The following is a 26,202-nucleotide window of genomic DNA, read 5'->3' as shown; positions in this document are numbered from 1 at the left end:
ATGCTCAGTTCATGTTAGCAATCAACCAAATATAACTTGAAGCAATTCTACATCTTTACATACTAGCTAGTTTCTTTATGTAGCTCTGATACATATATACACAATACTACGTTGAAGCAATAAGACCCGAGGGGATGTGGTATATAGCTAATATACCACGGCTAAGGGCTGTTCTTTCACGAGATGCAGCGCGGAGTGCCTGGACACAGACCTTAGCCGTGGTATATTGATCATATACCACAGCCCCTCGGGCCTTATTGCTATTATAAACTGGTTACTAAAGTAATTAGAGCAGTAATAACACATGTTTTGTCATACCTATGGTATACGGTCTCATGTACCACGGATGTCAGCCAATCAGCATTCAGGGCTGGAACCACCCAGTTTATAATTGTTGGTATATTTTAAGGAGGAATTTTTAGTTCAAAATCAAATCAAATGTATTTATATAGCCCTTCGTACATCAGCTGATATCTCAAAGTGCTGTACAGAAACCCAGCCTAAAACCCCAAACAGCAAGCAATGCAGGTGCAGAAGCACGGTGGCTAGGAAAAACTCCCTAGAAAGGCCAAAACCTAGGAAGAAACCTAGAGAGGAACCAGGCTATGTGGGGTGGCCAGTCCTCTTCTGGCTGTGACGGGTGGAGATTATAACAGAACATGGCCAAGATGTTCAAATGTTCATAAATGACCAGCATGGTCGAATAATAAGGCAGAACAGTTGAAACTGGAGCAGCAACACGGCCAGGTGGACTGGGGACAGCAAGGAGTCATCATGTCAGGTAATCCTGGGGCATGGTCCTAGGGCTCAGGTCCTCCGAGAGAGAGAGAAAAAGAAAGAGAGAAAGAGAGAATTAGAGAGAGCACACTTAAATTCACACAGGACACCGAATAGGACAGGAGAAGTACTCCAGATATAACAAACTGACCCTAGCCCCCCGACACCATAAACTACTGCAGCATAAATACTGGAGGCTGAGACAGGAGGGGTCAGGAGACACTGTGGCCCCATCCGAGGACACCCCCGGACAGGGTCAAACAGGAAGGATATAACCCCACCCACTTTGCCAAAGCACAGCCCCCACACCACTAGAGGGATATCTTCAACCACCAACTTACCATCCTGAGACAAGGCTGAGTATAGCCCACAAAGATCTCCGCCACGGCACAACCCACGGCACAACCCACGGCACAACCCAAGGGGGGACGCCAACCCAGACAGGATGACCACATCAGTGAATCAACCCACTCAGGTGACACACCCCTTCCAGGGACGGCATGAGAGAGCCCCAGTAAGCCAGTGACTCAGCCCCTGTAATAGGGTTAGAGGCAGAGGATCCCAGAGGAAAGAGGGGAACCGGCCAGGCAGAGACAGCAAGGGCGGTTCGATGCTCCAGGGCCTTTCCGTTCACCTTCCCACTCCTGGGCCAGACTACACTCAATCATATGACCCACTGAAGAGATGAGTCTTCAGTAAAGACTTAAAGGTTGAGACCGAGTTTGCATCTCTGACATGGGTAGGCAGACCGTTCCATAAAAATGGAGCTCTATAGGAGAAAGCCCTGCCTCCAGCTGTTTGCTTAGAAATTCTAGGGACAATTAGGAGGCCTGCGTCTTGTGACCATAGCGTACGTGTAGGTATGTACGGCAGGACCAAATCAGAGAGATAGGTAGGAGCAAGCTTATTGACCAAAATTGCTTCTACTTTGTTGTCTACTCTGTTTAAATCAGTTGTAAAAGCTGTTTGTAAAAAAAAACATGGTTTGATACATCTTCTGTGAAGGTTTACATGTCTTGATACATCTACTGTGAAGGTTTCCATGTCTTATGTATATCCGTGTATCCTAACCAGCGGTACCAGAACCCCCGGGGGGTAATGGGCCTATCCACAGGGGGTACCTGAGAAGACTGAGGCCATAGGCTTACCAGTAATGGGCATGAGGGGGTACTCTGGGCAGAGTAAAATGGACTTGGTGGTACAGTAACCAGAAGGTTGGGAACCACTGATGTACGTACATCATGAAAATGCCTGGTTGAAAATACTGCCACTTTACCCTCTCTTGATGTTGACAACTACTACCACCAAAGATTGAGTGTACTCTGCTGTCGCCTAGTGGCAAGAAAGGGAATCGCATATTGAAGCCGTGTGAAACATTCGGCTACTCAGTGCTTCCAGTCAGAGCGTTTGTTTTGAAATGGGGAAGTTAAGTTTTGTAACAATCCAATAGGAGGAAGGAAAACAGCAGCTTCACATTACAGTTGGTCGAATAACCAGATTTTTTTACAAATATATAAGAATGCAACTAGCCAGCTAAGCAACTAGTTAGTTAGGTAGCGGTCGAAATTTAATCAATTGTTACCTGGAGGAAAATGGGGGAGGGTTTAGCATTTTCTTGTATTTAGTCCAGGGGAGGGTCATGTAATTTGTAATCGATTTATATGTCAATATTTGTCAGCATTTTGGAATGTACGTGTTGAATTCGGGTATGTAACTTTGGTGTACAACCCTGCTCTCTCTCGTTCTCCTCGCTGAGCTCGGCTGGGTGGGCACTTAGCTTTCCATTGGCTTTTCGATCAGACCCTCTCTGTGCTTGGTGTATCAGAACGTGGGCATGTAGAGTATCTGGTGAATCAAATGGTGCTTGTAGTGATGACGTAGGGAGCTAGCGCACAATAAGAACGATGGTAGAAATGCTGCATTCAAAACAACTGGGAACTCAGAAATCTCACACTTCAGTGCGTTCAAGACAACTCGGGGAAAGGGAGGGGAGAACGAGCTCCGACTGGGGAAAATAGTTTTGAAAGGTCATCCAACTCCGAATTCAAAGTCGGAAACTCGGGCATCTTGCTGGAGATCTGACTTTACGACCTGGGGCCTGTTGCACAAAAGTAGAATTAAGACATCCGGGATAAATGACTCAGCTGAGCTCAATGAAGCCAAAACATGTGCGTCCAGGCTTAATTGGTTGCACAAAGACCAAGCCAGGATGAGCAGACACGGATTCATTAAACCAGGTGAAACCAATCCTGGATAGGTGCGCGCTCACGGCTCACTCAAATAGACCCCGCCACAGATCACAGATTAACTGATTTACCATGGCAACTAGAGCCGCGTACTTTTCCCCGTCGGAAGCACAAATCCTCATGGAGGCATACGAGGAGGTAAAAGATATAATTAAGAAGAAAGGCAACACCGCCACAGTGATAAAGCAAAGAGAAAACGCGTGGCAAAGTATTGCAGACCGCCTGAATGCGTAAGTAGTGCACAATTACACACTCACCGCTCCGCTGAAACATCACAATTACAATTCAAATATTTAATTCACATCTCCAAAAATGCAGTTGTACTGTAATTTATGAAACGGTTAAATTTTTAATTGAAATGCACTGCAGATATGAGTGAAATTGTTTAAAGTAACTCCATCACACTGTATAAAGCTATGATAAATTTTTTGATATTTTTACTGAAAACAAGACAAAAATACCAAGTAATTTTTTGCAGTGTGACTCCATTGTGTGTGTGTGTGTGTGTGTGTGAGTGTGTGTGTGTGTAGATTAAACATGAACGGGCCAAAACGGACATGGCAGCAGGTCAAAATCAAATACAAGAACATTCTGCAGAATGGTATGGTCCCTGACTAATATTTAACAAAGCACAAGCATATATTGTACCCAGAAGGTGCCTGCTCACACATTGTCTGTACTGTTTTAGCAGTGAAAAAGAATACCCACAGACAAGGCACGGGTGGTGGGTCACCAAAGGCTGACCTTACCCCAGCAGAGGACATGGCCTTGGAGCTAAATAAAGGCAGGCCCGTCTTAGAGGGGATCCCTGGGGGAAAGAGACGAGCATAGGTTCCTCCCAAGATGCCACCCGCTTCATTCAAGGTATGTCCTTCCATCTCTACATGGGATACAACCACATTCATATTGAATCAATTTGGACTGTCTGACTTTGGTTTACCTATTGCCTTGCAGTGTCTGGCAGCACTGTGTTCCTGTTAGAGCCACCAGCACAAGCACCAGACGATGCTGATCCAGTGAGTACTCCATCAAAGGCATACTGTAGGCCTGGCATGTCTTGTCTACTAGCTTCAATATGAATCCGATTAAATGTGATAGGGTGAAGGCCCCAGTGCAGCAGCAACAGCACATGATGGAGACGATGATGAGGAGGAGACCATCTCTCTGGATTCCAGAAGGCATGAGGTATCATGTTAAGACTGTGAAAGTACTATTTACTCTACAATAGTGAGGAGTCCTCATCAAAATCAAAAAATCTAATTTATTTTACAGGACCCAGATGCTATACAGTGGGAAAACCAGCCTGGCAACATAGTGCGTATTAATAAAAGGACACCACATCCTGCCAAATTCCAGCTGCGCTAATTGTATTGTGTTCACAGAGCTCACAAGCTATCAGAAAGTTGTATGGTAACCACCTCCGGCGCCAAATAGAACTGGCAGACATAGACATTCAGTACAAGAAGAAAAAGATGGAAAATCTTGCACTGGAGTCCGAAATAAAAAAGAGGACAATTAGGAAACTGGACCTTGAAATAAAAAAACTTGAGAGGGAGGTGAGATATGCCTTCAATGTACACTGTATGCTAACTGTAACACAAATGTATTAATCATTATTTTTCTTTCCTCCCCCAGCTCCAAGAAGATGACACAGCTCAAAATAAAAATTAGGTATATTCTCGTAAAGTCAAGTGAGCCATGACATATGAGCTCTTATTGTGAGCACACAGGACGGTGGCATCTTTCTAAGGTTTTTTTTATTTTCCCAGCAATCAGTACAACCAAGTCATCGTTATAAGGCATCGCCCTCTTTTGCCCACCCCCCAGCACCAGGTGTGGCCACTAGCCTATATGAAGGCCCAAAATTGTGTGTTCCTTTCTGCTCTGACAATGGCATGCCCATTCGTGCGAGATGTGGTGGATGAAGAAGCACTTGTGCTGAGGAGAGCCTTCAGGCGAGAAAGGGTCTTCAGGGACCGGTTGGACCCACTGGCCTTCCCTGATGACCATCTATATGAAAGATACAGGTGTTCTGCAGATGGCATCAGGTATCTATGCAGACTACTGGGTCCCAGGATTAAGCACCGCACTGCACAGAGCCATGCACTGAGTGTGGAGCAAATGGTTTGTGTGGCCCTGCGCTTTTTTGCTAGTGGAGCCTTCCTGTACTCAGTGGGGGATGCAGAACAGCTGAACAAGGCCACAATTTGCCGCACAATAAGGAGTGTGTGTCTGGCTATCAAAGCATTAGCAGATGTCTTCATCTCCTTCCCTGGCCACAGAAGACTCTGTGACATCAAAGAGGAGTTCTATAGGATTGCAGGTAAGAGGATCTACAAATTACAGGACAACTGTTAACACATAGTAGGATACTCATTACTTTGTGTGACAGGTTTCCCCAATGTCACTGGTGCAGTGGACTGCACACACATAAGGATAAAAGCCCCCTCAGGTGCCCATGAGGCCGATTTTGTGAATAGGAAATCCTTTCACAGCATTAATGTTCAGGTGAACATAACTTTTTGATATTGTCCATTGACGAACACTCTGCATTGCCAGTGATGTGCATTGATTGGTGTAATATTCCTCATCTTATGATTTCAGATGGTCTGCAATGCTGACTGTGTGATCAGCAATGTTGTGGCAAAATGGCCTGGCTCAGTCCATGACTCCAGAATCTTTCGGGCCTCTGAAATCTATCACAAGGTAAGCCACACAACCCCTATTTATAACCATCATGGCTGTGTCAAGAATATCACTGTGTTTATGAGGTAGTAATGATGAGATTTTGTGTTGACAGGTGAATTCTCTGGTGTGTTGCTGGGAGACAGGGGGTATGGCTGCCAGCCTTTTCTCCTGACACCTTTCACAGACCCCCAGGAAGCACAGCAGGCCTACAACCATGCCCATACCAGGGCCAGAGTTGAAATGACCTTTGGCCTCCTGAAGGCACGCTTTCACTGCCTTCACAAATTAAGGGTCAGCCCTGTTAGGGCATGTGATATTACTGTGGCTTGTGCTGTCCTCCACAATGTGGCCTGCCCGAGGAAGGAGAGGGCCCCCAGAGTGCCACCAGCCATGGACTGGGACAATCCGGCAATCTTCCCTGATGACGACAGTGGTCGGCTGCTGAGGGACCAATATGTGTTGAATTATTTTAGTTAGTATGTGTGCTTTCAATTTTGGTTAAATATGTCCTGCGGTGGCAGAGGAATTTGGGTTTTTTGGGTTCGTTTTTTGACGAATTTGGCCTCTTATGATGTTTGTGCGGTATACTGTGTGTAATACAAGGCTGCAGGGAGGCTACTGCATCCATTCATTTGTCTGTTCAGTTGATGTGTATGGATTTGTCCTGCATTTATTTTAGTGTGCAGACATGCAGGGTGTGTTATATACAGACCTTTGAATGTGTATGTATCATTTTGTATAATATGCTTGGATTCTGTGCTTTCCATCTTGTAGAGTCACTGTGACTTCAGTTTCGAAAGGAGCTGATGGTTTACCTGCTTTGTTTTGTCCTTATTCAATAAAGGAACATAATGTTACACATTGTGTTTTTATATTCATATGGAATGTGTATTTGTTTATATGACAGAGTACTAGGGCCACACTGAAGAAAAAGGATAAAGTCATACATTTATGAGGCTGGTTCTTTCTGCAGAAAAGCTACATATTGTTTTTACAGTTTTGATACTTATGACAATGTGATACTTAATATTCTGGCACATCAGCATGTCTTTGTTTATGAAACCATACTGAAGTACAATTTCACGAAATGCCCCACATCTGTCATTTTAACAACTGTCCTCCTTTAAAACAACTGGTTACAATATTATGACTTGTGTTTTTTTTCCCCTCTGTGGCCCTAATATTCGATCATTTTATATATAGCCTTATAGTCTATGGGAAACTGTAAATTATCTAATGATAGCAACATCATCTAAAAATAATTTTTTATCCAAAATCATTGAAATTAATGATCACAAACGTTTAAATAATAACAGTGGGTCTAGTTATATGTGATAACAATGTATAGTGAGCAGTGAAATAACTATTGGTTTCCATTTGTGGTGACTGCTGACTGACATTAGGGATGAGATTAAATAGATCCTGGAATTTAGCCTGGTCTGGAGCAGGCTAGCTCCACAGAATAAATCTCCATGGTAATTTATACCATAACATATCCTCCTGCCCCCTATCCATCTTTAGTGCAACCGGATTACGGATCAATTGAGCCAGGATCACCAAGATATCCTGGCTTAATCCCTTATCCTAGTTTTGTGCAACAGGCCCCTGAAGATCACTGACATTAGTTGTGTGTGTGTGTGTGTGTGTGTGTGTTGGGTTCCCAGTTGTCTTGAAAGCGCCAAAAAACTGCTGTCATCACAACAACAAGCATGGCGTTGCACAATTGTGGAAGGACCACAGCTCGTGAAACATGTATCTTCACTACAATTTACAGGTTTCTTTGTGGTGTCTGTCCGCTGAAGAGAGTGTAGGAAAGTTTAATATAATTTTGGAGTTGAATGGAGATGGTTCATCAATGTGGAAAAACGTGAAGGGATAAAATCAGGTGTTGGAGGAGTTACTGAGTTTTTCAAGCGATATGTTTATCATCGGCTGCCTGTCATTACATCTGATTATGTTTTTATACGAAGCATTAGTCTCACATTCTATAGTCAACTTACACACAACACTGACATGCACTACCTCACCAGCTCTGTGTGACGTTTTAAATGTATGTAGATATGTCCTTCATGAGAAGGTTTTGTTTTTGACCAAAATGGTTCCTACTGTTGCCTACTACTAGGTTCTGCTAATCAATTGTTAGGCTATTTGTTAATAAAACATGTATTGATCTTTTGTTAAGGGTTTTACGTTTTGAAAAAGACTGCCTCTTTACCGGACTTATGTTTTTTTAATGTTTTCAACTACCCCTGCCAAAGATTTTAGAGTATAATTGACCCTGTGGCTGTGTTATCGAGTGGGAACCGGCTAGTGCTTCCGGTATGAGGGAGAGTTTAATGAAATATTTAGCTGGCTAATTCCCTTCCGTACCAACAGGTGGCAGTAACTGAACGAGTCAACTCTTCAAAAGACAGGCAACTAGTTTTCTGAACGGCGTGTGAGATAGATTTCCTTCCACACAGCAACAATGGCAGCCTCCAATACCAATGTGATACGGGTGCGATTGTATTTTGATTACCCGCCGCCCTCGGTATCCGACTGTCGCATGTGCTGGGTCCTCGTGGATCTGAACAAATGCCGCGTGGTAGCAGATATAGCCAGCGTGATCAGGGAAAAGTTTGACTTCAGTCGCAGGAGCATTTTGAGTCTGTTCATCGAAGAGTGCTACCTGCCGCACACAGAGAGCATCTACGTAGTCCGAGATAACGACACTATCAGGTGCGTCACACACACACACCCCGGCTAGCCAGACATGTTTTTATCCAGTCTGATCCACGCTTAGCTCTAGACCTGCGCTAAGTGCTTTTGACAAGAGCTAATGGCGCTGTAACTTTCATTAGGATTTCCGTCTGTGATCTAACCCACGTGGTTGGTTCATTCTATTTATTTGGGTTGGTTATGCAGCCGAGCTAGGTAGCTACACCGGCTTGCAACAAAACAATAGACGGGTTGCACTGCAAGCCTGGTCTTAGCCTAGGCCAATCACACACCACCCCTAGTACATTGAGAATATCTACCTTTCCAACCCTCCGTGTTGTGTTGATTGACAGAGTGAAGGTGGACACCCTAACCCTTTCGAATGGAAGTCAGTCGAACACATCTGTTGTGAAGTCCAAGAAGAGGAGGAGAGATGCCGAGGAGGAGCCCACACAGAACCGAGTGAGTGAAGAGTGGAAGAAAAAGAAGAAGAGAAAGGAGAGTCAGGAGGCCGATTCCAACCAGGCTGCAGTTGAAGAGAGGAGGAAAGAAGACCAGCAGAAACAGAAGAAGAAAAAGAAAGATAAGAAGGTGGTGACCAAAACCACTGCCTCGTCCACAGGACCCCCTCCCACCTCGTCCACAGGACCCTCTCCCACCTCGTCCACAGGACCCTCTCCCACCGTAGTCAAAGCGGACAAAAACCCCAAGAAGGCCCCAGCGGCCACAGCCGTATCTGTTAACGGTAAAGCCACAGCAAAGACCCCGAATGGGGAAACGGATGACTCTTCTGATTCCAGTGAAAGTAGTGAGGAGGAGGAGGCCCCCAGTCAAAAACCCATGCAGAAACTACCCTCCAAATCACACTCTGCTAGCGCTACACCCCCTGTCACATCTAAAGCCACCCCTGTAGTTAAACCCAGAGTCCCCATTAAGAAACCACGCCCACCTCCCTCATCATCTGATTCAGACTCATCGGGTGACGATGCCTGTAGCAAAGCCACCACAGGCAAACCTCCCGTTAAAAACCAAACTCCTTTATCCAAACCTGCTGCCACTCCTCCTGCCACCATACCCACTGGCTCCGGAGCTGGTCCTAGAGACAAAACCACCCCCTCCAGGCCCAGCCTCCATTCCTCAGGTCCCAGGACCTCTGTATCCCCTGGCCAGAGAGCTAATGCTCCAGGACCAGGCTCTACCCCAGCAGTGCAGAAGGCCCACAGGAGGCCTGAGAGCCCAGGCTCTAGTAGTAGTAGTAGTGAGGAGGAGATCCAGCTGGTTATCAAACAACCGGGGATGGGGATAGTCCCTGCTATGGCAGCACAACCCACCTGGAGAGGCAGGGGAAGCCCTAGGGGTGTGGAGAGAGGTGGGGGTAGAGGGGTTAGGGGTAGAGGGGATGGAGTCCAGAGTTGGGGTGGTGGAGGTAGGGGTGTTAGAGGGGAGTGGGACAGGGGTCCTCGTGGTGGGGGTAGAGGTGGGGAGTGGGATAGGGGTTCTCGTGGGGGTAGAGGAGGGAGAGGGGAAGATAGCGGGGCAGGGGGAGGAGATAATGCAGGGTTTTATTTCAACTATGAAGGTGGACAGCGACAGCAGACTCCTCAGCCGCCATCGTACCAGAAGGACTCCCTGATTAACAGCTCTGTGGTGTTCCAGGTAAGTCAACTGACTGCTGCACAGTATTCCATTGTTGGTCAATTCAAGCCATTTAGATTTAATTTTTTTAAATTCTCATTGAAAAGCACAGAACTGGAATTGGCATTTCAGTTTACCTCCTGAATTGAAATGGACTCGACACCAACCCTGTGGCATTCTGTAACCTACTTCTGTTGCTGCTGCAACGAAGATGTGGGAGGTATGACATTTATAGGTGTGTGTCTTGTAGAACCCATCAGAGAGTGTCCCCAAGAGGGACTACAGTGAGATGCCCCTCCTAGCTGCTCCCCCTCAGGACGGACAGAAGATCGCCTTCAAGGTAACCCACTACTTATAGACCTTCGAGGTAACCCACCACTTATAGACCGACCGTCGAGGTAACCCACCGTTTATAGACCGACCGTCGAGGTAACCCACCGCTTATAGACCGAGGTAACCCACCGCTTATAGACCGACCGTCGAGGTAACCCACCACTTATAGACCGTCGAGGTAACCCACCTCTTATAGACCGTCGAGGTAACCCACCTCTTATAGGCCGTCGAGGTAACCCACCTCTTATAGGCCGTCGAGGTAACCCACCGCTTATAGACCGAGGTAACCCACCGCTTATAGACCGACCGTCGAGGTAACCCACCGCTTATAGACCGACCGTCGAGGTAACCCACCTCTTATAGACCGTCGAGGTAACCCACCACTTATAGACCGACCGTCGAGGTAACCCTCCGCTTATAGACCGTCGAGGTAACCCACCTCTTATAGACCGACGAGGTAACCCTCCGCTTATAGACCGTCGAGGTAACCCACCACTTATAGACCGTCGAGGTAACCCACCTCTTATAGACCGTCGAGGTAACCCACCTCTTATAGACCGTCGAGGTAACCCACCTCTTATAGGCCGTCGAGGTAACCCACCTCTTATAGGCCGTCGAGGTAACCCACCGCTTATAGACCGAGGTAACCCACCGCTTATAGACCGACCGTCGAGGTAACCCACCGCTTATAGACCGACCGTCGAGGTAACCCACCTCTTATAGACCGTCGAGGTAACCCTCCGCTTATAGACCGTCGAGGTAACCCTCCGCTTATAGACCGTCGAGGTAACCCTCCGCTTATAGACCGTCGAGGTAACCCACCGCTTATAGACCGTCGAGGTAACCCTCCGCTTATAGACCGTCGAGGTAACCCTCCGCTTATAGACCGTCGAGGTAACCCACCGCTTATAGACCGACCGTCGAGGTAACCCACCTCTTATAGACCGTCGAGGTAACCCACCTCTTATAGACCGTCGAGGTAACCCACCGCTTATAGACCGTCGAGGTAACCCACCGCTTATAGACCGCCGAGGTAACCCACCTCTTATAGACCGTCAAGGTAACCCACCGCTTATAGACCGTCAAGGTAACCCACCGCTTATAGACCGTCGAAGTAACCCACCGCTTATAGACCGTCGAGGTAACCCACCGCTTATAGACCGACCGTCGAGGTAACCCACCGCTTGTAGACCGACCGTCGAGGTAACCCACCTCTTATAGACCGTCAAGGTAACCCACCTCTTATAGACCGTCAAGGTAACCCACCGCTTATAGACCGTCGAAGTAACCCACCGCTTATAGACCGTCGAGGTAACCCACCGCTTATAGACCGACCGTCGAGGTAACCCACCGCTTGTAGACCGACCGTCGAGGTAACCCACCTCTTATAGACCGTCGAGGTAACCCACCGCTTATAGACCGACCGTCGAGGTAACCCACCGCTTGTAGACCGACCGTCGAGGTAACCCACCACTTATAGACCTGCTGGCAGTTCCGTACTCACCACACAGCTCAGTCTGATACACTGGGTTCAAATGGAAGCAATGCGTTTTGCCTTCACTCAGGTCATGTCTTTATTTAGCCAGGGTGGTCCACTCAGTAACACGGGCCAGTGGTTCAAATGGAAGCAATGCGTTTTGCCTTCACTCAGGTCATGTGTCTTTATTTAGCCAGGGTGGTCCACTCAGTAACACGGACCACTGTTTCCCAGTGGTTCAAATGGAAGCAATGCGTTTTGCCTTCACTCAGGTCATGTCTTTATTTAGCCAGGGTGGTCCACTCAGTAACACGGGCCACTGTTTCCCAGTGGTTCAAATGGAAGCAATGCGTTTTGCCTTCACTCAGGTCATGTGTCTTTATTTAGCCAGGGTGGTCCACTCAGTAACACGGGCCACTGTTTCCCAGTGGTTCAAATGGAAGCAATGCGTTTTGCCTTCACTCAGGTCATGTGTCTTTATTTAGCCAGGGTGGTCCACTCAGTAACACGGGCCAGTGGTTCAAATGGAAGCAATGCGTTTTGCCTTCACTCAGGTCATGTGTCTTTATTTAGCCAGGGTGGTCCACTCAGTAACACGGACCACTGTTTCCCAGTGGTTCAAATGGAAGCAATGCGTTTTGCCTTCACTCAGGTCATGTCTTTATTTAGCCAGGGTGGTCCACTCAGTAACACGGGCCACTGTTTCCCAGTGGTTCAAATGGAAGCAATGCGTTTTGCCTTCACTCAGGTCATGTGTCTTTATTTAGCCAGGGTGGTCCACTCAGTAACACGGGCCACTGTTTCCCAGTGGTTCAAATGGAAGCAATGCGTTTTGCCTTCACTCAGGTCATGTGTCTTTATTTAGCCAGGGTGGTCCACTCAGTAACACGGGCCAGTGGTTCAAATGGAAGCAATGCGTTTTGCCTTCACTCAGGTCATGTGTCTTTATTTAGCCAGGGTGGTCCACTCAGTAACACGGACCACTGTTTCCCAGTGGTTCAAATGGAAGCAATGCGTTTTGCCTTCACTCAGGTCATGTCTTTATTTAGCCAGGGTGGTCCACTCAGTAACACGGGCCACTGTTTCCCAGTGGTTCAAATGGAAGGGCCTCAGTGTACTGGTTGAAGGAAGACCATCGTTAGTGTATAGCGTCACTCCATTCAGACACTGGAGCCTTCTTCCTGCTCAGGTCATGTGACCAGGAAACTCCTAGCTGTCCTAATTCAGTCGGCTCTCCGTGGACGAGGAGGGAAAGGGTTAAAGATGCTGCTGATGTACAATGGCAACAGAAAGTATGTGAAGCCTTTGGAATGACCTGGATTTCTGCATTCATTCATCATTTGATCTGATCTTCACCTAAGTCACAGCAATAGACCGTCTGCTTAAAACTAATAACAAACAACTATAGGTTTTCAAGTCTTTCTTGAACCCCCCCCCGTGTAAACATGCACAGTACAGGGTTGTAAACAGGCACAGTAGAGGGTTGTAAACATGCACAGTAGAGGGTTGTAAACATGCACAGTAGAGGGTTGTAAACATGCACAGTAGAGGGTTGTAAACATGCGCGGTAGAGGGTTGTAAACATGCGCAGTAGAGGGTTGTAAACATGCACAGTAGAGGGTTGTAAACATGCGCAGTAGAGGGTTGTAGACATGCGCAGTAGAGGGTTGTAAACATGCGCAGTAGAGGGTTGTAGACATGCGCAGTAGAGGGTTGTAGACAGGCGCAGTAGAGGGTTGTAGACATGCGCAGTAGAGGGTTGTAGACATGCGCAGTAGAGGGTTGTAGACAGGCGCAGTAGAGGGTTGTAGACAGGCCCAGTAGAGGGTTGTAGACAGGCGCAGTAGAGGGTTGTAGACAGGCGCAGTAGAGGGTTGTAGACAGGCGCAGTAGAGGGTTGTAGACATGCGCAGTAGAGGGTTGTAGACAGGCCCAGTAGAGGGTTGTAGACAGGCCCAGTAGAGGGTTGTAGACAGGCCCAGTAGAGGGTTGTAGACAGGCCCAGTAGAGGGTTGTAGACAGGCCCAGTAGAGGGTTGTAGACAGGCCCAGTAGAGGGTTGTAGACAGGCCCAGTAGAGGGTTGTAGACAGGCCCAGTAGAGGGTTGTAGACAGGCCCAGTAGAGGGTTGTAGACAGGCCCAGTAGAGGGTTGTAGACAGGCACAGTAGAGGGTTGAAGACAGGCACAGTACAGGGTTGTAAACAGGCCCAGTAGAGGGTTGTAGACAGGCCCAGTAGAGGGTTGTAGACAGGCCCAGTAGAGGGTTGTAGACAGGCCCAGTAGAGGGTTGTAGACAGGCCCAGTAGAGGGTTGTAGACAGGCGCAGTAGAGGGTTGTAGACATGCGCAGTAGAGGGTTGTAGACAGGCGCAGTACAGGGTTGTAAAGTATGTGAAGCCTTGGATTTAATAACTGGTTGACCCTCCTTTCGCAGCAATAACCTCAACTAAATGTTTCCTGTAGTTGTTGGTCAGACCTGTACAACGGTCAGGAGGAATTTTGGACCATTCCTCTTTACAAAACCGCTTCAGTTCAGCAATATTCAAGGGATGTCTGGTCTGAACTGCTCTCTTGAGGTCATGCCACAGCATCTCAAATCGGGTTGAGTCAGGACTCTGACTGGGACACTCCAGAAGGCGTATTTTCTTCAGTTGAAGCCATTCTGTTGTTGATTTTACTTCTGTGTTTTGGGTCGTTGTCCTGTTGCATCACCCAACTTCTGTTGAACAGACAGAAAGCCTAACATTCTTCTGCAAAATGTCTTGATAAACTTGGGAATTCATTCTTCTGCCGACGATAGCAAACTGTCCAGGCCCTGAGGCAGCAACGCAGCATCAAACCATGATGCTCCCTCCACTATACTTTACAGTTGGGATGAGGTTTTGATGTTGGAGTGCTGGGCTTTTTTTCTCCACACATAGTGATGTCTGTTTCTTCCAAACAACTCAACTGTAGTTTCATCTGTCCACAGAATATTTTGCCAGTAGCGCTGTGGAACATCCAGGTGCACTTTTGCGAACCTCAGACGTGCAACAATGGCATCTTCCGTGGTGTCCTCCCATGAACACCATTCTTGTTTTTGTGTTTTACGTATCGAAAACTAGTTAACAGAGATGTTAGCCTGTTCCAGAGATTTCTGTAATTCTTAAGCTGACACTCTAGGATTCTTCTTAACCTCATTGAGCATTCTGGTCTGTCCTCTTGCAGTCATCTTTGCAGGACGGCCACCCCTAGGGAGAGTAGCAACAGTGCTGAACGTTCTCCATTTATAGACAATTTGTCTTACCGTGGACTGATGGACATCAAGGCTTTTAGAGATACTTTTGTAACCCTTTCCAGCTTTATGCAAATCAATCATTCTTAATTAGGTCTTCTGATATCTCTTTTGTTCGAGGCATGGTTCACATCAGGCAATGCTTCTTGTGAATAGCAAACTCAAATTTTTTGAGTTTTTTAAAGGGCTGGGCAGCTCTAACTGATAGAGGAATTCTAAATTCCTATATGTTTTGTAGCCAAAACCAAATTCGCACTCATTTCTAATTCATTAATGAGTTGTAAGTTCATTAATTATGCATGAAGTAGATCGAGACCAGTCTTAAAAGCCAAAGGTAACAGTGTTTATTCTTGATGAGTACTGACCCAAAATACAAAGAACATTACATTTTAAAGAGAGAACATAAAATGACGTCATCAGTTTCACACTCTCTCCCATCCTTACAATAGCGTAGTATACTCAGGCCTGGAGATCTTCTACTCCCCTCATAAAACAGACATTCCAATCTGTCTAAAAGATACACTTTTTCTCCCCTAATGGAACATAACCCAAACATTCTTATCTTGTCTCCCCCTTAAACTTCCCAAGAGGCACAGACAATTAATTTGTTCTGCTTACATTTTCAGTAACAGCTTAACCAAAAACTCATACTTTTCATATAACATAATAGTATTAGAATAAATGGTTCTAATCAATAATGTATACATAATTAATCATTTCAACTATAATTTCCTCTAACACTAACCAACATCTCCAATCTCGTCTCATTGATTTGGACTCCAGGTTAGCCGACTCCTGACTCCAATTATCTTTTTAGTCATTAGCCTCGGGGTTCACATACTTTTTCCAACCTACATTGTGAATGTTTAAATTATGTATTCAATATAGACAAAAATACAGTAATTTGTGTGTTATTAGTTTAAGCACACTGTTTTGTCTATTGTTGTGATTTAGATGAAGATCAGATCAAATTTGATGACCCATTCATGCAGAAGCCCGGGTAATTTATGCGGAAGTCTGGGTAATTTATGCGGAGGTCTGGGTAATTTATGCGGAGGTCTGGGTAATTTATGCGGAGGTCTGGGTAATTTATGCGGAGGTCTGGGTAATTTATGCGGAGGTCTGGGTAATTTATGCGGAGGTCTGGGTAATTTATGCGGAGGTCCGGGTAATTCCAAAGGGTTCACATACATTTTTCTTGCCACTGTGAGTCTTTCTGTTTTCCATGTGAATAAAACCTCTTTAATTAAAATAGAAGAACAGTGAGAGATGACTGTAGAGTTGTGTGTTACTAAGGTGCTACACTCCTCCATGTAACTCATTATCACTCTGTCGTGTGTGTTCACAGCTGCTGGAGCTGACAGAGAACTACACACCAGAGGTGTCTGAGTATAAAGTAAGTAAAAATAGTTGAAAGACTCGCTGTTTTCTCTCTCTCCTCTGTCTGGTATAACTTGAGGAGAAAGAGCTGCGTGAACACTGTTAGGAACTGTTTTCTCTCTGTCTGGTATAACTTGAGGAGAAAGAGCTGCGTGAACACTGTTAGGAACTGTTTTCTCTCTCTCTGTCTCGTATAACTTGAGGAGAAAGAGCTGCGTGAACACTGTTAGGAACTGTTTTCTCTCTGTCTGTCTCGTAAAACTTGAGGAGAAAGAGCTGCGTGAACACTGTTAGGAACTGTTTTCTCTCTGTCTGTCTCGTATAACTTGAGGAGAAAGAGCTGCGTGAACACTGTTAGGAACTGTTTTCTCTCTGTCTCGTATAACTTGAGGAGAAACAGCTGCGTGAACACTGCTAGGGACTGTTTTCTCTCTCTCTGTCTGGTATAACTTGAGGAGAAAGAGCTGCGTGAACACTGTTAGGGACTGTTTTCTCTCCTCTGTCTGGTATAACTTGAGGAGAAAGAGCTGCGTGAACACTGTTAGGAACTGTTTTCTCTCTGTCTGGTATAACTTGAGGAGAAAGAGCTGCGTGAACACTGTTAGGAACTGTTTTCTCTCTCTCTGTCTGGTATAACTTGAGGAGAAAGAGCTGCGTGAACACTGTTAGGAACTGTTTTCTCTCTGTCTGGTATAACTTGAGGAGAAAGAGCTGCGTGAACACTGTTAGGAACTGTTTTCTCTCTGTCTGGTATAACTTGAGGAGAAAGAGCTGCATGAACACTGTTAGGAACTGTTTTCTCTCTGTCTGGTATAACTTGAGGAGAAAGAGCTGCGTGAACACTGTTAGGAACTGTTTTCTCTCTGTCTGTCTCGTATAACTTGAGGAGAAAGAGCTGCGTGAACACTGTTAGGAACTGTTTTCTCTCTGTCTCGTATAACTTGAGGAGAAACAGCTGCGTGAACACTGTTAGGGACTGTTTTCTCTCTCTCTGTCTGGTATAACTTGAGGAGAAAGAGCTGCATGAACACTGTTAGGAACTGTTTTCTCTCTGTCTGGTATAACTTGAGGAGAAAGAGCTGCGTGAACACTGTTAGGGACTGTTTTCTCTCCTCTGTCTGGTATAACTTGAGGAGAAAGAGCTGCGTGAACACTGTTAGGAACTGTTTTCTCTCTGTCTGGTATAACTTGAGGAGAAAGAGCTGCGTGAACACTGTTAGGAACTGTTTTCTCTCTCTCTGTCTGGTATAACTTGAGGAGAAAGAGCTGCGTGAACACTGTTAGGAACTGTTTTCTCTCTCTCTGTCTGGTATAACTTGAGGAGAAAGAGCTGCGTGAACACTGTTAGGAACTGTTTTCTCTCTGTCTGGTATAACTTGAGGAGAAAGAGCTGCATGAACACTGTTAGGAACTGTTTTCTCTCTCTCTGTCTGGTATAACTTGAGGAGAAAGAGCTGCGTGAACACTGTTAGGAACTGTTTTCTCTCTCTCTGTCTCGTATAACTTGAGGAGAAAGAGCTGCGTGAACACTGTTAGGAACTGTTTTCTCTCTGTCTGTCTCGTAAAACTTGAGGAGAAAGAGCTGCGTGAACACTGTTAGGAACTGTTTTCTCTCTGTCTGTCTCGTATAACTTGAGGAGAAAGAGCTGCGTGAACACTGTTAGGAACTGTTTTCTCTCTGTCTCGTATAACTTGAGGAGAAACAGCTGCGTGAACACTGTTAGGGACTGTTTTCTCTCTCTCTGTCTGGTATAACTTGAGGAGAAAGAGCTGCATGAACACTGTTAGGAACTGTTTTCTCTCTGTCTGGTATAACTTGAGGAGAAAGAGCTGCGTGAACACTGTTAGGGACTGTTTTCTCTCCTCTGTCTGGTATAACTTGAGGAGAAAGAGCTGCGTGAACACTGTTAGGAACTGTTTTCTCTCTGTCTGGTATAACTTGAGGAGAAAGAGCTGCGTGAACACTGTTAGGAACTGTTTTCTCTCTCTCTGTCTGGTATAACTTGAGGAGAAAGAGCTGCGTGAACACTGTTAGGAACTGTTTTCTCTCTCTCTGTCTCGTATAACTTGAGGAGAAAGAGCTGCGTGAACACTGTTAGGAATTGTTTTCTCTCTCTCTGTCTGGTATAACTTGAGGAGAAAGAGCTGCGTGAACACTGTTAGGAACTGTTTTCTCTCTGTCTGGTATAACTTGAGGAGAAAGAGCTGCGTGAACACTGTTAGGAACTGTTTTCTCTCTGTCTGTCTGGTATAACTTGAGGAGAAACAGCTGCGTGAACACTGTTAGGAACTGTTTTCTCTCTCTCTGTCTGGTATAACTTGAGGAGAAAGAGCTGCGTGAACACTGTTAGGAACTGTTTTCTCTCTGTCTGGTAGAACTTGAGGAGAAAGAGCTGCGTGAACACTGTTAGGAACTGTTTTCTCTCTGTCTGGTATAACTTGAGGAGAAAGAGCTGCGTGAACACTGTTAGGGACTGTTTTCTCTCTGTCTGGTATAACTTGAGGAGAAAGAGCTGCGTGAACACTGTTAGGGACTGTTTTCTCTCTCTCCTCTGTCTCGTATAACTTGAGGAGAAACGGCTGTGTGAACACTGTTAGGGACTGTTTTCTCTCTCTCCTCTGTCTCGTATAACTTGAGGAGAAACGGCTGCGTGAACACTGTTAGGAACTGTTTTCTCTCTCTGTCTGTAGGATTAAATACATGTGGTAAATGTTTATATGCTACATATTTAAAAATGTAATTGGTTTCATTTGGGTAATGTTCGTTCTCACTGTGTCTCCCTGTTTGTCTATCAGGAGGGGAAAATCATTCATTTTGACCACAGCACCAAACAGATTGAGCTCGAACTGCTCTCTGCTTATCAAGGTAACGCCAACCGGATGGCTGCTCTCTGCTTATCAAGGTAACGCCAACCGGATGGCTGCTCTCTGCTTATCAAGGTAAGGCCAACCGGATGGCTGCTCTCTGCTTATCAAGGTAAGGCCAACCGGATGGCTGCTCTCTGCTTATCAAGGTAAGGCCAACCGGATGGCTGCTCTCTGCTTATCAAGGTAAGGCCAACCGGATGGCTGCTCTCTGCTTATCAAGGTAAGGCCAACCGGATGGCTGCTCTCTGCTTATCAAGGTAAGGCCAACCGGATGGCTGCTCTCTGCTTATCAAGGTAAGGCCAAACGGATGGCTGCTCTCTGCTTATCAAGGTAAGGCCAAACGGATGGCTGCTCATCAAGGTAAGGCCAAACGGATGGCTGCTCATCAAGGTAAGGCCAACCGGATGGCTGCTCTCTGCTTATCAAGGTAAGGCCAACCGGATGGCTGCTCTCTGCTTATCAAGGTAAGGCCAAACGGATGGCTGCTCTCTGCTTATCAAGGTAAGGCCAAACGGATGGCTGCTCATCAAGGTAAGGCCAAACGGATGGCTGCTCATCAAGGTAAGGCCAACCGGATGGCTGCTCTCTGCTTATCAAGGTAAGGCCAACCGGATGGCTGCTCTCTGCTTATCAAGGTAAGGCCAACCGGATGGCTGCTCTCTGCTTATCAAGGTAAGGCCAACCGGATGGCTGCTCTCTGCTTATCAAGGTAAGGCCAAACGGATGGCTGCTCTCTGCTTATCAAGGTAGGGCCAACCGGATGGCTGCTCTCTGCTTATCAAGGTAAGGCCAAACGGATGGCTGCTCTCTGCTTATCAAGGTAAGGCCAAACGGATGGCTGCTCTCTGCTTATCAAGGTAGGGCCAACCGGATGGCTGCTCTCTGCTTATCAAGGTAAGGCCAAACGGATGGCTGCTCTCTGCTTATCAAGGTAAGGCCAAACGGATGGCTGCTCTCTGCTTATCAAGGTAAGATCAAACAGATGGCTGCTCTCTGCTTATCAACGTAAGGCCAACCGGATGGCTGCTCTCTGCTTATCAAGGTAAGGCCAACCGGATGGCTGCTCTCTGCTTATCAAGGTAAGGCCAACCGGATGGCTGCTCTCTGCTTATCAAGGTAAGGCCAAACGGATGGCTGCTCTCTGCTTATCAACGTAAGGCCAACCGGATGGCTGCTCTCTGCTTATCAAGGTAAGATCAAACAGATGGCTGCTCTCTGCTTATCAACGTAAGGCCAAACGGATGGCTGCTCTCTGCTTATCAAGGTAAGGCCAAACGGATGGCTGCTCTCTGCTCATCAAGGTAAGGCTAAACGGATGGCTGCTCTCTGCTTATCAACGTAAGGCCAACCGGATGGCTGCTCTCTGCTTATCAAGGTAAGATCAAACAGATGGCTGCTCTCTGCTTATCAACGTAAGGCCAAACGGATGGCTGCTCTCTGCTTATCAAGGTAAGGCCAAACGGATGGCTGCTCTCTGCTCATCAAGGTAAGGCCAAACGGATGGCTGCTCTCTGCTCATCAAGGTAAGGCTAAACGGATGGCTGCTCTCTGCTTATCAAGGTAGGATGAATATCCCTCACTTCACAGTTTAAGTGAATGGGGGAAATGAAGGAAATAACTGTTGAATGGCGATACTCCACCCTTCTCCCAGAGTGCACTGGCACAACTTCCTGTCATTGGATTGATGTAATGATTGGCTGGAGTGAGCTTCCATCGTTAAATCCATGATGAGAAGTGTTCCAGTGTACACTTTGGGAGAAAGGTGGAGAATCGGGACTCGGACGATGTTTCCCTCAGCCATCTGAAGGCACCTTGGCACTACCTGTCATTGCTGGACCTTACCAAGATGGACCTTTAACATGTCTGTCTGCCCCTCAGCGCCGGGGGAGCCGGGGAAGTTTGACCTGGTGTATCAGAACGCGGACGGATCCGAGAGTGTGGAGTACGCTGTGTCCCGGGGCTCCAGGGTAAGACCGAACACTGTTAGTGTACGTTTATATATACATGAATAAAGCCAATAGAAGCAGTGTGGAGTACGCTGTGTCCCGGGGCTCCAGGGTAAGACAGAGAACACTGTTACTCTACGTTTATATATACATGAATACAGCCAATAGAAGCAATGTGGAGTACGCTGTGTCCCGGGGCTCCAGGGTAAGACAGAGAACACTGTTACTCTACGTTTATATATACATGAATAAAGCCAATAGAAGCAGTGTGGAGTACGCTGTGTCCCGGGGCTCCAGGGTAAGACATAGAACACTGTTACTCTACGTTTATATATACATGAATAAAGCCAATAGAAGCAGTGTGGAGTACGCTGTGTCCCGGGGCTCCAGGGTAAGACATAGAACCCTGTTACTCTACGTTTATATATACATGAATAAAGCCAATAGGAGCAGTGTGGAGTACGCTGTGTCCCGGGGCTCCAGGGTAAGACATAGAACACTGTTACTCTACGTTTATATATAGATGAATAAAGCCAATAGGAGCAGTGTGGGGTACGCTGTGTCCCGGGGCTCCAGGGTAAGACATAGAACACTGTTACTCTACGTTTATATATACATGAATAAAGCCAATAGGAGCAGTGTGGAGTACGCTGTGTCCCGGGGCTCCAGGGTAAGACAGAACACTGTTACTCTACGTTTATATATACATGAATAAAGCCAATAGAAGCAGTGTGGAGTACGCTGTGTCTGTTACTGTACAGCGCTATTTCACAGACCCTGCCTGCAGGCACTGATGCTGCAGCACAATTGATCTGCGCACATTCATCAATGTAGACTTCATTTCTACAATACTGTATTATCAGATTGTATGTCAGAGCCAGGGTCTGGCGTAACACTGGGGAGGGTGGCGTAACACTGGGGGGAGGGTGGCGTAACACTGGGGGGAGGGTGGCGTAACACTGGGGGGAGGGTGGCGTAACACTGGGGGAGGGTGGCGTAACACTGGGGGAGGGCGGCGTAACACTGGGGGAGGGTGGCGGCGTAACACTGGGGGGGGGTGGCGTAACACTGGGGGGGAGGGTCTGGCGTAACACTGGGGGGGTGGCTTAACCTTTGAATGTTGTTTTGGTTCCATTGACCATCCTCTCTTCACTAAGCAGGCCTCTTCTCACTCTGTACTGGCTGTGTGACACTGTATGGATGGGCTTGACCCCCTCTCTATTGTCCCTGACTGCATTTTAACCCCACCCACATGTTGAGGGAAGCTGTTCATTGTCCAATGAATGTCCCTTATAATCGTTTAGTTGAAAGGGAAACCTGTTGGGATACTTTAAACCAGGCATAATGGGGGTTAAATACTTTCCAATAAAACAGCTGTATGTGCAGAATTCAGAATGTTGTGGTTTTCCGGTTACCATGGGGATGTGTTTGTGATGTCACTCCCATAGAATTGAATAGAATCCTTTTTCAGTGTGTCTTTCTCTCTCTCTTTGCAGGTGACTGAACGTTGGGACTCACTGCTGGAACCCAGGCTAGTTGTTGGGAATTTGAGCTGAGGAACAAGATGGACGTTCTTGGTCGACTTGGCCCAGGCATTTCTAAAACGCTGCCCCATTTCCCCTCCCCCCTTGAGTTCCCCAGTATTGGCCAACCCCAGTATTGGCCAAATTATAATAATTCGGCACACAACCCCAATTTAGACTGGGTTAAAAATGGACCAGCCCAAATCTGGCTTTTGCCAGATCTGCCCCATGGCCAGTCCGTTTCTGATTGGATGGACTGGGGCTTGTTCTGACTCCTCCATAGACAGTTTACCCTGGACCCAGATTAAGCTGGAGAAGTTCCATTGACTATGATTTTGTTTAGTTCAGGAGTGGAGCCTTAATCTGGGTCTGGGAAACCAGCCTTACTGTCAACATGTGGTTGACTCTACAGTCTCTCTGATGAAGAACTATATACTGGTAGCTATTTTACCTTACCAAACCCCTTATCCCAGCCTTACTGTTAACATGTGGTTGACTCAACTCATTCAGGATGGTTTTTTTAATGGAGATTTGTTAAATTCAATAGTTTTGAGTTTCAGTTTATTTCCTCAGTAGACGAGTTAAAATGAAATTGACCAGAACCTTGGATTCAGCTAATCAAAGTCTGGATTGAAGCTATTGATTAGTTTTAGTTCTGTGTGTGATGAGCACCATTTTAATGACCCACTTAAACACCTTCTAATGTTGTGTTGTGGAAGGGAGGGCACAGGGTAGGTTGCTTTAAGTACCTTCAAATGTTATTTAATCTTTTTGTCTCTCTACTTTTTTTTTTACACATTGATATAACTGTGAATGTCCCATCTTGAATTTAAAAAAAAAAACTTGTTTGTAAGATAATAAAGTTTGATATCCTATGACTGGATAGGTGGGGTTGCCATTGTTCCAGTAGTTATCAAGAATACCATCCACACGAGGTCAGGACAATTTAACGGAATGTAAAGTAGCTATTCAGGGTAACCATGGAGCTGGGGCTTGTACAAGGAAAATACATACATTGGCGATTGGAAAACGTGTCATATTTAGTTCCGTTTTTACTTTTTAAATATAATTTATTTTACGTTGATTTACAGTAATCATTAATAACGTCCTATTTTCTGTTCAATAGTCCTATGGTTGGAAAACAATCAAGGAGCTAGATGGTGTCACAATAACATCAAATTGTATCTTTCTCAGTATCCTAACATAAAAACACCTGACACTTTAAAAAACACGCTCATGGGCAGATGTTTACGTAAGTCGATTTTTTTCCCCCTTCATGTTCGTGAATCGTAGCCATTTATCGTCTCTACCCACCGCGCGTCGATCAGTGGTCCTTCCCGTTCCGTAACGGGATGCTGCTGATGTCACAGCACCAACCGAGCCAGTCAGCAACGGCACCAGCGGAGGACAGCAACCGGAATGATGGCGAATACAGAACCAATTCTAACAAAGTCCGTCCAATAACGACGTTATCTGACAAACCGATCTCTCAAGATGGAAGGAAACGTCTTCCCCGACCAAGAACAGCTTCTAGGGTTCCTTAAAAAGCTCAAGGAGGTATTCGACGTGTGTGATGAGGATGCTGATGGTTATATTCGGGTCGAACATTTTGTGGATTTGGGGCTCCAGTTCGGGCAGGGGGACAGAGATGAGGTAAGTCTCCGTCTGTCGGTTAACGACATCCACGGATGATGATGAGGATGAATGAGAATTTGGAGGATATTTGATCGAAAGAAGCTCCTGTCTGTGCAAGTGTTTTGAAATATGATCATCACAACATGTATTAGGCCGTATGTGTGTGTACGTTAGTTTATTATACATGTATTCATCGCCAACGTCGCTATGACACTGACGAACAGGTTGCCAGACAGAACCGAATGTGATCTCGAGGTGACCGTTGGATTTATTTTCTGATGGATTATACGATTTGGTGTAAAAAAAAATCTAACCTGTTTGATAGGATCATTTAGTTGACACGGTTTAAATAGAATGATGCATTCTCATTGACGTCAACACATCTGTACGCGCGCCAACCACAGGTAGGCATATTCCTCCAGGATATTCAGACATCGATAGGTCTTTCATAATGGGGATGGTGAGTCAGATAGACCTAATGGGGAGATGTATATTATATATGTATATTATGATTGTACCGGAGATCGTGTGTGTCTGCACAAGTGTGGTTACATTTGCCAGGTTGCCATTAGGCTACTTTATCAATGCACTCATTCATTTCACATGAATCATTATCATTTCTCTATAATGAATTAGAAATAAAACCTATTATTATAGATTTGGAAAACTATTGGTGTTTCACTTGTCACAGTACAGGTTTTCCCATACACCTTTATAGACTTGAGAAGCTGACATTCAACCAACATCAATACAAACACATTGAAATGCCATGTTTTAGTATCATGTGGAAGCTTATTTAACCCTGTTACAATATCCTTATAACAGACAGGCAGGGTAGGCAGACAGACCGACTGTCAGACAGACAGGCAGACTGACTGGCAGATATACAGACAGGCAGGCAGGGCAGGAAGACAGGCAGGGCAGGAACACAGGCAGACTGACAGGCATACAGACAGACAGGCAGGGCAGGAAGACAGACAAGCAGGAAGACAGACAGGAGGCAGGGCAGGAAGACAGACAGACAGACAAGCAGGAAGACAGACAGGAGGCAGGGCAGGAAGACAGACAGACAGACAGGCAGGAAGACAGACAGGCAGGGCAGGAAGACAGACAAGCAGGGCAGGAAGACAGACAGACAAGCAGGAAGACAGACCAGCAGGAAGACAGACAGGCAGGAAGACAGACAGGCAGGGCAGGAAGACAGACAAGCAGGAAGACAGACAGGAGGCAGGGCAGGAAGACAGACAGGAGGCAGGGCAGGAAGACAGACAGACAAGCAGGAAGACAGACAGGAAGCAGGGCAGGAAGACAGACAGGCAGGGCAGGAAGACAGACAGGAGACAGGGCAGGAAGACAGACAGACAAGCAGGAAGACAGACCAGCAGGAAGACAGACAGGAGACAGGGCAGGAAGACAGACAGACAAGCAGGAAGACAGACAGACAAGCAGGAAGACAGACAGGCAGGGCAGGAAGACAGACAGGCAGGGCAGGAAGACAGACAGACAAGCAGGAAGACAGACAGGCAGGGCAGGAAGACAGACAGACAAGCAGGAAGACAGGCAGACGAGCAGGGAGACAGGCATGAAGACAGACAGCTGGGGTGCAGCCTAGTAAACGACCTGTCTCTCTCTGTCTGTCTCCGCAGGATATCACTAAATTACAGTTCCCTGCTTTTCTGATAAATGCTCTGTGTATCTTTCCTTCCTGAGACAAGATATCTA

General features: G+C 46.3%; 2 protein-coding genes across 6 annotated transcripts; both read left to right on the top strand.

Annotated features, from left to right (window-relative positions):
* Positions 1 to 2,159: 2,159 nt before the first annotated feature.
* Positions 2,160 to 6,509, top strand: LOC135536693 (putative nuclease HARBI1). Of its 5 annotated transcripts, XM_064962951.1 has the most exons (11): positions 2,167 to 3,624; positions 3,712 to 3,887; positions 3,978 to 4,039; positions 4,122 to 4,208; positions 4,296 to 4,337; positions 4,406 to 4,579; positions 4,659 to 4,694; positions 4,793 to 5,346; positions 5,416 to 5,531; positions 5,628 to 5,729; positions 5,824 to 6,502. In XM_064962951.1, the coding sequence occupies exons 7-11, from the start codon at positions 4,669 to 4,671 to the stop codon at positions 5,881 to 5,883; spliced, it is 858 nt and encodes a 285-aa protein (XP_064819023.1). In that variant the 5' UTR covers positions 2,167 to 3,624; positions 3,712 to 3,887; positions 3,978 to 4,039; positions 4,122 to 4,208; positions 4,296 to 4,337; positions 4,406 to 4,579; positions 4,659 to 4,668; the 3' UTR covers positions 5,884 to 6,502. The 5 variants fall into 5 exon arrangements, 4 of the variants coding, with proteins under 4 accessions (XP_064819023.1, XP_064819021.1, XP_064819024.1 ...); XM_064962949.1 differs by having other exon boundaries at positions 2,167 to 3,253; positions 3,554 to 3,624; positions 4,122 to 4,579; XM_064962952.1 differs by having other exon boundaries at positions 2,167 to 3,253; positions 3,502 to 3,624; positions 4,122 to 4,579.
* A 1,441-nt stretch (positions 6,510 to 7,950) lies between these two features.
* On the top strand, positions 7,951 to 23,728 carry LOC135536700 (coilin-like). Its single transcript, XM_064962960.1, has 7 exons — positions 7,951 to 8,429; positions 8,762 to 10,064; positions 10,294 to 10,383; positions 16,476 to 16,523; positions 19,304 to 19,373; positions 21,255 to 21,343; positions 22,819 to 23,728. Exons 1-7 carry the CDS (start codon positions 8,179 to 8,181, stop codon positions 22,876 to 22,878), a joined length of 1,911 nt encoding a protein of 636 aa, XP_064819032.1. The 5' UTR covers positions 7,951 to 8,178; the 3' UTR covers positions 22,879 to 23,728.
* Positions 23,729 to 26,202: the final 2,474 nt, after the last annotated feature.

Source organism: Oncorhynchus masou, unplaced genomic scaffold, assembly GCF_036934945.1.
Source record: "Oncorhynchus masou masou isolate Uvic2021 unplaced genomic scaffold, UVic_Omas_1.1 unplaced_scaffold_651, whole genome shotgun sequence".
In the NCBI taxonomy this organism is placed as follows: domain Eukaryota; kingdom Metazoa; phylum Chordata; class Actinopteri; order Salmoniformes; family Salmonidae; genus Oncorhynchus; species Oncorhynchus masou.
The sequence above is the reverse complement of the archived record's forward strand: the minus strand, read 5'-3'. Positions and strand labels throughout refer to the sequence as shown.

What these genes read in the sequence shown, in the direction of transcription:
- LOC135536693 (XM_064962949.1), top strand. Translation starts at nt 4,669, where the DNA reads ATGACACAGCTCAAAATAAAAATTAG. An exon ending in CAGCTCAAAATAAAAATTAG is followed by an intron (nt 4,695 to 4,792) that starts GTATATTCTCGT and finishes TTATTTTCCCAG; the next exon opens with CAATCAGTACAACCAAGTCA. An exon ending in GGAGTTCTATAGGATTGCAG is followed by an intron (nt 5,347 to 5,415) that starts GTAAGAGGATCT and finishes TTTGTGTGACAG; the next exon opens with GTTTCCCCAATGTCACTGGT.
- LOC135536700 (XM_064962960.1), top strand. Translation starts at nt 8,179, where the DNA reads ATGGCAGCCTCCAATACCAATGTGATACGGGTGCGATTGTATTTTGAT. An exon ending in CGAGATAACGACACTATCAG is followed by an intron (nt 8,430 to 8,761) that starts GTGCGTCACACA and finishes GTTGATTGACAG; the next exon opens with AGTGAAGGTGGACACCCTAA. An exon ending in CTGTGTCCCGGGGCTCCAGG is followed by an intron (nt 21,344 to 22,818) that starts GTAAGACCGAAC and finishes CTCTCTTTGCAG; the next exon opens with GTGACTGAACGTTGGGACTC.